Source organism: Sapajus apella, unplaced genomic scaffold, assembly GCF_009761245.1.
Source record: "Sapajus apella isolate SASKATOON/1434 unplaced genomic scaffold, GSC_monkey_1.0 scaffold77, whole genome shotgun sequence".
In the NCBI taxonomy this organism is placed as follows: domain Eukaryota; kingdom Metazoa; phylum Chordata; class Mammalia; order Primates; family Cebidae; genus Sapajus; species Sapajus apella.
In genome coordinates this window covers 9,256,535-9,267,766 of record NW_022437017.1, presented here as the reverse complement: position 1 = coordinate 9,267,766, position 11,232 = coordinate 9,256,535, and the positions used below count along the sequence as shown (strand labels likewise).

The 11,232-nt window shown below is 63.8% G+C and overlaps 1 protein-coding gene across 1 annotated transcript in view; it reads right to left on the bottom strand.

The window, feature by feature from the left end:
• Positions 1-25: 25 nt before the first annotated feature.
• The window catches only part of MKNK2 (MAPK interacting serine/threonine kinase 2), a 17,135-nt gene continuing 5,928 nt past the window's right edge, over positions 26-11,232 (bottom strand). Inside the window, exons 3-7 of the mRNA XM_032252497.1 lie at positions 6,346-6,653; positions 6,052-6,198; positions 1,990-2,077; positions 1,753-1,854; positions 26-1,633 (exon numbers count right to left, since the gene is read on the bottom strand). Of these exons, the coding sequence (XP_032108388.1) occupies positions 1,242-1,633; positions 1,753-1,854; positions 1,990-2,077; positions 6,052-6,198; positions 6,346-6,653 (1,037 nt within the window). The 3' untranslated portion in view covers positions 26-1,241. The remainder of the gene's footprint in view (positions 1,634-1,752; positions 1,855-1,989; positions 2,078-6,051; positions 6,199-6,345; positions 6,654-11,232) is intronic.

Here is an 11,232-nt window from a genome sequence, read left to right as displayed (position 1 = left end):
GAGAACTGCTTGAACCCAGGAGGTGGAGGTTGTGGTGAGCCGAGATCCTGCCACTGTGCTCCAGCCTGGTGACAAGAGAGAAACTCCATCTCAAAAAAAAAAAAAAAAAAGAAAAGACAATGAACTTCATCCTGCGCGTTGGGTGGCCGGCTAGAATGTGACTTCAGGAAGGGGAGCACAGCCCATCCTGGCAGAGAAGGGGCCTCTTCTGAGGTCCCAGCTTGGGGATCTGCATCCGCCAGCAGCCTCGTGGCACCAGGCAGCCCCAAGGAAGCCTCTGTGAGCGACAGGCACTGGCCCACTGAGGGCAGAGGGCCCACACCCCAGTCCCCACAGAATGAAACAACACTCCTCAAATGCACAGCACCAGCGGTTAGCCTCTCTGACTCGCCCAGGACACCTTCTCCTCCCACTGCCACCTGGCTGGAACAACTCCCAGACGTCAGTGACCAACAACGCCTCCACCAGGAAGTCCCCCAGGCTCTCCAGATCCCAGCGCTGACCACATGGGGTCAAGGCAGCAAGATGAGCAGGGAGGTGTCTCTGAGACACCAGTTAGGAGCCCCCAGAGACTACACAGCATGACTCAGTCTACCTAAGCCTCTGAGCCTCAGTGTCCCTATCTGTCAAACAAGGACACGAAGCAAGGCTGCCTGTGGGGCCACCTGGAAGGGGCCGTGCTCAGAGGGACACCTGCCGTGCAGAAGTGTTCCACAGGGGCCCAGAGCTCCCGCACCATCGCCCTGGCCTGCTGGGGGCTCCCGGGAAGCAGGGACTGTACTGCGTCTGTCCCCACCTGTTGCCCACGTGGTCCCAGCACCCGGCCAGCCCAGCCAGTGGCCTCCCCACCTTGGCCACCCGTCCTCTTCCTCCTCAGAGGAAGGCTCTGGCCTGGCCGTCCACCAGGACCCACAGGCCCCTGGCCAGCCATGCTTGCCAGGGCACACCTGGCCCTCTTTCCCAGGCAGTCAGCCCTCCCGGGACCCCACCCAGTCCGGAAGCCCGGTGCCAAGTCACGAGGGAAGCCTGGAAGATTTCTTGGAACATGGGATCCAACCGCCTGGCCCGCAAGGTCACAGGGTCAGTACCAGGGCCTCAACAGGCTCCTAATCCCACCCCTTCGGCCACGCCCTGGGTTCGGCAGCCAGCCTAGCCCCGGCGCTCTCACCGGCCTGCACTGAGGCTCCCCAGACGCAAAGCTCCTCTGGGCCCTGGGATATGACACTGGGTTTTGATCCTTGTCATACAACTGCCATGAACCCGCAGGGACGACTCAGGAAGGGACTGTCCAGGGCACCCAGTGGTGACTGAAGCCCCCACTCTGGTAGCAGGTCTTTGGCCACCTGGACGTGGTGGGGGAGGCACAGGGGGTCACCTGTGCTGTCATTCCCAACTGGGCTCAGGGCTCGGTGGCCGCTTTTAAACACTGGTTTTCTCGGCTGTAGGATGCAGAGCCGGAATGCCACAGCCTGCTTCCACCCCCTACAGCACCGACCCCAGGGCACCGGGCCCTGAGGGTGTGACAGCAGGCCCACCTTGACAGCGTACTCCTGGCTGGTGATCAGGTTGACGCAGGTCTGCACGCGGGCATGTGCGCCCTCCCCCAGCACATCCTCCTGCAGCTGGTAGACGTCTGCGGGGCAGTGGGGCGGGCGTGAGAGGGACCCTGGCTGCTCCCCGCCCCCACTCCCCGAGTGCCCACCGCCCCTGCTCCCCACCCCCGCTCCCCCAGTGCCCACCGCCCCCGCTCACCTTCAAACCTGCCTGAGAAGCTGTCGGTGGCCCGGCCGCGCTTCTTCTTCTTGCTCCTCTTCTTGGCGTCCGGGATGTCGATGGGCTGGCTGGCTGGCATGTCTGTCCCAGGAGGCACGCCCAGGGGGCTCAGGACGGGGCCCTGGCCGGCCAGCCCCCACCCTCCTGCAGGAGTGGGCCACTGCCATGGTGGCGACGGCGGCTGCCCCGTGCCCTCCTCCCCCTCGGGCCCCTCACCAGGGCGGGCTGAGCACTGCAGGGCAAAGTCAGAGTCTCCGTGGTGGGCCTGGTCTAGGGAGAAGGCCAGCTCGAAGGGGTTCTGGCCCTGTGGGGAGAGGAGAGGAGAGGCCCTCAGGCCCATCCATCCCTGTCCACCGAAGGGAGACCCATTCCACCAATACCACAGCGTCCAGCTCACAAAGCCTGGGCTGAGCATTTCGGAAAAATCACCTCAGTCCCCTGCTCACACGATACCAGGATCAACTCCTGATAGGGCAGGCGGCGTAAACCAAGGGGGCCCCAGATCCTGGGATTCACTTCCTCGCTGCCCCGCAAGCAGTGTGTGTGTAGACTTCTCTCTTTTTTTAAATTTGTGTTTTGACAACATAGCAAGAGATTAAGTCTTGCTATGTAGCCCAGGCTGGTCTTGAACCCCTGGCCTCAGCCTCCTAAAGTACTGGGATCACAGGTGTGACCCACATGTGGAAGGAGTGCTGCCTCCCAGCATCTCATCAAGGCCTGATCAGGGGAGGCAGTCTCTTGGGGGCCCATGGAATCTCTAACCTGGAGGGGTCTCCCGAGGGTGATTCTGTCCCCCAGGGGACACTGGGTCATGCCTGGGGACAGCTGTGTTTATGACCGGCTGGGGGAGCTCCTGACATGAAGTGGGATGGGGCAGGAACGCTGCTCAGCACCCTGCAGTGCCCAGGACAGCCCCACCCCAGAGGAAGATGGGCCCCAATCTCCACAGGGCCATGGGGAAGCCCGCCTCCCGCCCACAACCCAGGGCCTCGGGGCCTCTGGGAAAGGGATGTATTTTGAGGAGGGGACAGACACAAACAGATGGCTCTCGGGAACCCTGCCTCCATGCCAGGGTTGAGTCGCTGCGGGGCCCAGGCCATGTCTTGCACGTCTGTCTGCTTGTCCACAGAAAGGGGATGCCTGACCTCTGGGTGGGTCATGGGGATCAAAGGTGGCGGAGCAGTGGGAGGGAGGTGAGTCACTGGGAGGACTGCCAGCCTGGTGATGGTGCCTGCTTTCCCACAGCCTCCTGGGCCATCTCGGGGCAGCTGTCCTCCCTGGGCCTCAGTTTCCCCCATGTGAAACGGCACACCACCACCGCCTTTCCTTCCCCTAAGCTGCTCCCCTCCCTTTTGCTCAGTGCCCGCGGCAGGCTGCAGGTAGGGGCTCTGCCCCATCAACTCTGCCTTCTGCCCCTCCCCAAGCCCAGGTCCCTGCACTTCTCTTGTGTCCGGCGGCTGCCTGGCACACCTTCCCCCACCCAGCTCTGTGCATCTAACCCCCTAGCCGAGGCTCATCTGCCTCCAGCCACCCCACCCAACAGTCACCAGTTACCGAGTCAGTCCACGCCGTGCTGGGGGCTCACAGGAAAGGCACCCACAGGCGCGAGTGTGCCAGGCCCTGCCCAGGCCACATCCTGCCCTCTCCCGTCTCAGCGCCAGCCACCCACAGAGGGAGCCCCTGGCGGGCCCTGGCACCCAACTAAGGAGCCCACTTCGGACCCTAGGGGCCAGGATTCAAACCCAGGCCTGTTGCACTGGGTGGGCTGGGGCAAGAAACCACACAGTCGAGGACCCGTGGGGGCGACCCTGACCAGGGCAAGGAACCATGAAGTCAGGGGAGCCTTTCCTACCCACCCCCCGCCCCAAGGAAGATGGCTGGAACACATGTGGACACGTCCGCCAGGCGAACCCCAGCATGGGGACTGCCAGTCCCTTTACGAGGGCCCAGGCCTTTGAAGCTGGGGAACAGAGGCCAGGTCAGGTTCCTTGTATGACTGAGCTCTCACTCAGCCTCACCTGGCCAGGTGGACCAGGCAGGAGGGGCCTGCAGAGGTGGTGAGGGTCGCACTCCCAGTGAGGAAGCTGGGGGCTCTGGGCCCCAGCCAACCTGAGGGGGGCTCTAACAGGAGGATCATTCAGTAGAAGTGAGACTCTGGGGAGCCCTTGGGAGACCCAAGGCCAGGACACGGGTGGAGGCCAGAGGACAGAGTCTGGGAGGAGCCGAGAGCCAAGCAGCCCTCCTGACTCCCCACCCACCCTGGCTAGGGCAGATAGCTGCCACGAGGCCAGTGCGGGAGGAGGGGAGGAAGGGGGGCTCCAACCAGCCCCACGGGGAGTGAGGATTCCCTTACGGCTCTTGTCCAGAGGCCCCTGGTGGCCTCACCCGGGGCAGTCACCAGCACAAGGTGAGTGACCAGGGTCAAAGGCCAGACTGGCGCTCACCTGCTGTCTAACCTTGGCCTAGTGACCTCCCCCTGGGGTTTAGCACAGGTGAGACGGGAGGCAGCTGCCCCCAACTCATGGGAGCTAAAGAGGATGAAAGAAGCCAAGGGGCCGCAGAGCCCACCATTCCCCCTTGTCAGCCACAGCCTGCAACTCAGCAGCGCTACAGATGGACGGCCAGAGCCACCATGGCGGAGGGGCCAGGCCGCGTGAGACTCCGAGGCCTCCTCACCCGTGTGCAGGGGAACCCCAGGCCTGCCACCTCGGAGCCTCACTTTCCCATCAAAGAAAGGAAAGAAACCCAAGACACCCGCAGCCGTGCCTCCCTGCTGGGTTGCTGCCTGGTAGAGGCAGGGAGAGTATTTCAGGAGAGGTGGCCCCAATCCAGGGAGCAGCCGTGCGTGGTGGGGGTGGTGGGAGGAGATTCCTAGAGAACCGGTCCTGGCCACCTGGAGGAACACCTCACAGCCAGGACTGCCTGCCAGGCCCTCCTCCGCCCAGCCTCCCACCTTCCCAGCTCCCCGCCAGGCTCCCACGCCGTGCAGAGGCCAGCCCACAGTCCCGGGCAGTGCAGGCGGTCCTGGCCCCACTGCTCTAGGTCTGGCTATGGGACTCGAGTCAGCAGGCCTTGGCAGGAGGCGGCTGGAACCATCTAGAAAGTTCAAGTTTGATCTGGCTGTCTGGCTGGCCCCAGGCACTGACCCTGTTATCAGCTCACGCCTGGCCACAGGAGGGAAAAGACGTCTGTCAGGTCCCCTCTCCTGCCCAGCCTGACACTGACAGTGCCAGGCCTGCTGCCCTAGGGAAAAACTGGTGCAGGGGTGGGTGGTGGCCGGGGACGCTGGCTGGACAGGCCTGGGAATTCTTCCAGAGTGTCTCCTTGCTCCTCCCACCCTGGAGCACCACGCGTGTGTACACACACACACACACACACACACATTCTCTCTGTGTCTCTCTCTCTGTGTGTGTCTCTCTCTCTCTCTCTCTGTCTCTCTCTCCAGTCCTGCCTTCCCTACCGGGCAACAGGCCCCTGCCCAAGGAAGCCCGGCAAAGCCATTACATAACCCAGCCTGCGGGGTGGGGCGGGCCGGCTGACATCACTGCGTCCCCTGGGCCAGGTCCTGAGGGGCCCCTGCCCAGCACCTGCCCTCCCCTTCCCCCCCCCAAGATTCGCTCATCTGAGACCTGCACTCAACAGCAGTCACCGCCCGCCCGGGCTGCGCAGAAACTTCCCGCTCCGACAGGAAACAGCACTCGGGCCTGGGGTGTCTGGGAAGTGCAGGGCTGAGGGGAACGTCCCATCCCTTCCCCCACGGCACAGGCCACCAGTAGTGGGTGCACCTGACCCGCCCGGCCTGGGGATTCTGAAGGAAGGTCCCCAGAAGCCACACGGAGGTAGGAAAGAGACCGTGGCCCGCTGACCCCTCCCCCCCAGGGCACAACCAGCTGGAGTTTGCAGGAGACATCCCCCCAACGCAGCGACTGGGACAGGACTGTAGCCCGCTGAACCCCCAAAACACACGCGGCGGGGGCCTGCAGGGGACACAGCCTGACGCCCTGACGGCCAGGGGGCGCGCGCTGCCAGCCTCACTCGGGGGTCCTGGAGGAAGGACCCCACGGCCACGGCTGGGGAGTGGACTGCGGCCTGCTGACCGCCCCCATCCTCGCACACCGACCCCGCTGGGCGCACGGCCGGCCGGGGCAGCCCCGGGTGCAGGGCGGGGGCTGGGCACGAGCCCTGGGAGCCGGTCCTAGGGGTGAGCGCCGCGCCCCCCCACGCCAGCCATTCTGGTGGTCCGGCCCGGAGCGTCCCCAAACCGACCCCGGGCCTCACCTTGAACGAACGGTGGAAGCCCTGAACTTCGGCCGGTTTCTTCTGCACCATCTTCTGTCCGGGCCCCGCCAGCGGGGTAGGGGACCGAGGGCCCGGGGGGCGGCCCGAGGGCGGGCAGCCGGGCGGGGGGCGGCCGAGGAGGGGACCCTGCCGGCGGGAGCAGACAAAGGGAGGGCGGTGAGCGGGGCCCGGCCTGCCGGGAGCGCGGACCGGGCGGGGGCGGCGAGGGCTCCGCGGGGCCCGTTCCCGCTACTGGGTCGGAGTTCCCGGGGCCGCCTTGGGGTTCTCACTCACCGCGGTCGGGCTCGGGCCGGGGCCGCAGTGCCGCCGCCACCCCACGTCGGGCAGCCCGGACCCCGCTCCGCGGACCGCGCGGGGAACAGCGCCACCGCCGCCACCACCGCCAGAGCGGACTCCTCCGCCTGGGCCGCCGCCGCCGAGAGGAGCCGGGCGCGTCGCCGCCGCCGCCACCTTTATAGGCCCGGACTTGCCCTGGCCCCGCCCCCGACGCAGGCTCCGCCCGGCCTCGCCCCCTACGCGCGACGTGGGCGGGGCCTGGAGCGGGGCGCTCTCTGGGAGCGCAGTACGGCTGCGCGCTCCGGCTGCGGGGGCGGGTCTGAAACGGCTAGCGCACGCATGCGCAGTGCGGCGCACGGGGGTCTCGGGGCGGAACCCCGGCAGTGTGCCCTGAGCGCGGCTCGGGGCTGGCGTGTCTTGCGCTGTCTGAGGCTCGCGGGATTCGGGGGACCTGTGGGGCACTGAGCCGAGTTCTGCCGGCTGGCCCTACACAGGGAAACTCCGCCGGCTTCCCGCCCCGGGCCCAGAACACCCCGACTCCCTTGGGTCATGCCCTGGCTCTGGAACCCGCCATGCTTCCCTCTTGCAGATCCCCGAGGCTGGCGCCCGCTCTGCCCTGCACCCCAGCAGGCTTCAAGGCCCAGCCACTCCCTCATAGTGCTGGGGGTCCGGCCACCGCCACCTGCTCCCTTCGCCTGGGCCACCCCTGCCTGGGGAGCAGTGACTCCCCGAGTTGGTTTTGTGATTGACAGGACCCAGAGTAGGGGGTGGGGACCGAGACCAACGAGGGAAGGGCCCAAGGGGGGGATGGTGGCCAGGACGGGAAGTAAAACACAGTCCCGTTTTAGCTGGGGCCCCACGCCAGGCGTAGACAGAATCCGCTCCTCCTCAGCGGCCAGCCCCGCCTCCCACAGCATCCTGGTTCAAATCCCTCCCCGGGCCCTGGGCCCCGGGCACACAGGAGTGGGGGTTCACCTGCAGGGTGGACTGTGGTCTCCTCTTCTTTCTTTCTTTTTTTTTTTTTTTTTTTTTTTTTTTTTTTTTTTTTGAGACGGAGTTTCGCTCTGGTTACCCAGGCTGGAGTGCAATGGCGCGATCTCGGCTCACCGCAACCTCCGCCTCCTGGGTTCAGGCAATTCTCCTGCCTCAGCCTCCTGAGTAGCTGGGATTACAGGCACGCGCCACCATGCCCAGCTAATTTTTTGTAGTTTTAGTAGAGACGGGGTTTCACCATGTTGACCAGGATGGTCTCGATCTCTTGACCTCGTGATCCACCCGCCTCGGCCTCCCAAAGTGCTGGGATTACAGGCTTGAGCCACCGCGCCCGGCCTGTGGTCTCCTCTTCTGCAGAGGTTTCCAGAAGCTTCCCACAGCCCATCCCACCGTCCTCCAACCAGGCCCTGAGTTCAGAGAGACTGGAGCCCCACGGACCTGCAGCTGGTGGGCCCCTGCCAGCAAGGCCACAGCTCTCAGGCCGCAGGGGCTGGGAGGCCCGCACTCAGCCACCCCCAGGGGAGTGGGAGGAGAATTCCCAGCCTGAACCCAGAACCTGGCATTGCTTTGACTCTTGGCAGTGGGGAGACAAAACCAGGTACCCCCACCCCTCTTCTCCTGCACGTAGGTGCGTGTGTGTGCGTGTGAAGACAGACATGCGCAGGCACACACACACCTTGGCTCTGGGAGCCTGGGGTGGAGCTGCTAGACCTGCCTGCCCGGGCCTGGCTCACGAGGGCGCAGACTAAGTAGTGCATGGAGGAAAAGAGTGTGTGTGTGTGTGTGTGTGTGTGTGTGTGTGTGTGCACGTGGGGATCGTGTGGGCGTGTGAGCTTCCTGCAGCCACTGTAACAGACAACACACCAGTGGGCTTAAAACAACGGAAACTGCAGCACTTTGGGAGGCCGAAGTGGGTGGATCACGAGGTCAGGAGTTCGAGACCAGCCTGGCCAAGCCTGTGAAACCTCATCTCCACTAAAAATACAATAATTAGCTGGGCACACTGGCGGGCACCTGTAATTCCAGCTACTTGGGAGGCTGAAGCAGGAGAATTGCTTGAACACAGGAAGCAGAGGTGGAGGTTGAGGTGAACTGAGATCGTGCCATTCCACTCCAGCCTGGGCAACAAGAGCAAAACTCTGGCCGGGCGCAGTGGCTCACGCCTGTAATCCCAGCACTTTGGGAGGCCGAGGTGGGCGGATCACGAGGTCAGGAGATTGAGACCAGCCTGACCAACATGGTGAAACCCCGTCTCTACTAAATACAAAAATTAGCCAGGCATGGTGGTGCACACCTGTAATCCCATCTACTAGGGAAGCTGAGGCAGGAGAATCACTGGAACCTGGGAGGGGGAGGCGGCAGTGAGTTGAGATCTTGCCATTGCACTCCAGCCCAGGCAACAAGAGCAAAACTCCATCTCAAAAAAAAAAAATTATGTAGAGAAGGGATGATGGGGTCTCACCATGTTGCCCAAGTTGGACTTGAATTCCTGGCCTCAAGTGATCCTCGCCTTGGCCTTTCAAAGCGCTGGGATGACAGGCATGCACCACCAGGCCTGCAGTCGCCTCTTCTTAGATGGACCCCAGTCATTGGATCAGTGGCCCCAGTGTGATCTCATCTTCACTTGGTGACATCTGCGAAGAGCTGATTTCCAAATACTTCCCCGTTCACAGGTACTGGGGTTAGGACAGGGACGGGCTTTTCCAGGGACTCATCTCAGTTGGCAGAGCAAGTGGGAGCATCTCCTGGTGTGCCCTGTCCTCCGTGCAGGTGTGGAGCTGTGTCCATTCCCCTGTGTGGACCCACGTGGGTTCGACATTCACTGTGACCACGAGGAGCCGACCTGAACCAGGGCTTAGCCCGTGCCTGGGCTCTCTTTCCAGCAGGCACCACAGCCAGGCCCTGCCCCAGGCCCTGCCCCGGGCCCTGGCCCCGCCCACAGCCCCAGTAGGTGGGAGCCATCCAGAGCCATCCTGCAGCAATCTGGTAAACTGAGGAAGCTCAGAGAGGAAGATGGCCCCGGCTCAAGGGATGTTCCACCCAGCGGTCCTCCCCCATCGGCCCTGTGGACGTTCAAAGCTCAGTCATCTGGGGTGGGGCCGTGCTGGGCACTGCAGGTGTGAGCAGCGTCCCTGGCCTCGCCCACTCCATGTCAGCACTCAGGCAGGTCACCTGGCTGCCTCTCCTCCTCTGTTACTGTGGCGCAGAGCTCAGAAGACACCCAGCTGGCTCTCAGAGGAACACGAGGAGCCTGGTGCTCTGGTCCCAACTCATCTGCTCCCCAAGAAGGCCTTAGGTTTTTTTGAGGGGGTCTTTCAGGGTGCAGATCCTAAGAGGGGCGTGGCCGGGGGAACTTCCTCGGTGGAAGGGACCATTCAGGTGCGACTCAGAATTTTTTTTTTTTGAGACGGCATCTCGCTCTGTCGCCCAGGCTGGAGTGCCGTGGCACAATCTTGGCTCACTGCAACCTCCGCTTCCCGGGTTCAAGCAATTCTCCTGCCTCGGCCTCCTGAGTAGCTGGGATTGCAGGCACGCACCACCACGCCCAGCTAATTTTTTGTAATTTTGGTGGAGACAGGGTTTTGCTGTGTTGGTCAGGCTAGTCTCAAATCTCCTGACCTTGTGATCCACCCACCTCTGTCTCCCAAAGTGCTCGGACGACAGGCATAAGCCACCGCGCCCGGCGTGTTAGAATTTCCAGGTGGTCTCTCCTGGAACCACAGACGTCTTCACGTATCACCCAGTGTCCTCTGAGGGAGACTCCTTGGGTCAGGGGATTCCATGGACCTCCCATGATCCTCTGCCCTGCTGAGGTCCCAGGAGGCTGCACACATTGAAATCCACACCCTGAGTGGGGAGGGAGAGAGGAGGAGCGTCCCAGGAGCGGGGTTCCCTCTGGTTCGTGCTGTCTGCCCCATGGGGCGTTTATCTGATGACTGGTGTGAGCAGAGAGAGAACTCTATTTCCAAAATTATCGACAAGGGTTTGTCAGCCTCACCAGTGTGGGCATTTGGGCGGGACTGTTCTTCATGCTGGGGACTGTGCCAACAGGAATGGGACCCGGGCACCCTCTCCTCTCCCCTCCCCTCCCCTGTACTCCTCTCCCCTCCCCTCCCCTCCTCTCCCTTCCCCTCCCCTCCTCTCCCCTCCCCTCCTCTCCCCTCCCCTCCCCACAGAGGCAGAATTCTCTCTAGCAGACCTTCTTCCTAGACCAGCCATGGACAGGCATCCAGGCTCAGGCTGGGGCGGGGGATGGCCATCAGCCCCCGGAGAAGGGGAGGGTCACCCACCCACCTGTTCACACCGAGCCTGGCCCGGCCCTGCCATGAGCTGTGGCAGCCCCTGGGGGCCCTACCAGGATGGCCAACCCTGCCAACCTCAACCCCTGCCCCTGCCCCCACCCCCATCCCCAGCTGGGGCCCTGGGAGTGAACCTCCCATCTGCCCTCGGGAAAAGCCTGCCTGGCGGAGGCAGGAAGCCTGGTTGGTGCCCGGGTGACCCCCGGGTGACCAGTTTCCTCCGTCCTCCTGCAGTAGGCGGGAGCCAGTGGTCTGGGCTGGGGCAGTGAGGGTGGGCAGCAGCCGGGCCTGGACATGGGTGGCTGGCACAGGCAGGGCCTGGGGCCAGGACAACCTCCCTCCAGGACCCCAGGGGAGGTGGCCAGCCTGGGAGAGTTCAGGGTTGCTGTGGGGGAGCACCGGAGGGAGGAGCAGGGCCTGGGAGACGCTGGCCCCAAAAGGAGGACAAACAGGAAATGAGGTGTGGCTGCCGCTGGCTGGAATCAGCATCAGCTAAAGCTGATCTCCCCTGCTCTCCTCCCCTCCTCCCCTCCCCTCTCCCCTGCCTCCCTCCTCCCCTCCCCCCTCTCCTTCTCCCTCCTCCCCTCCCCCC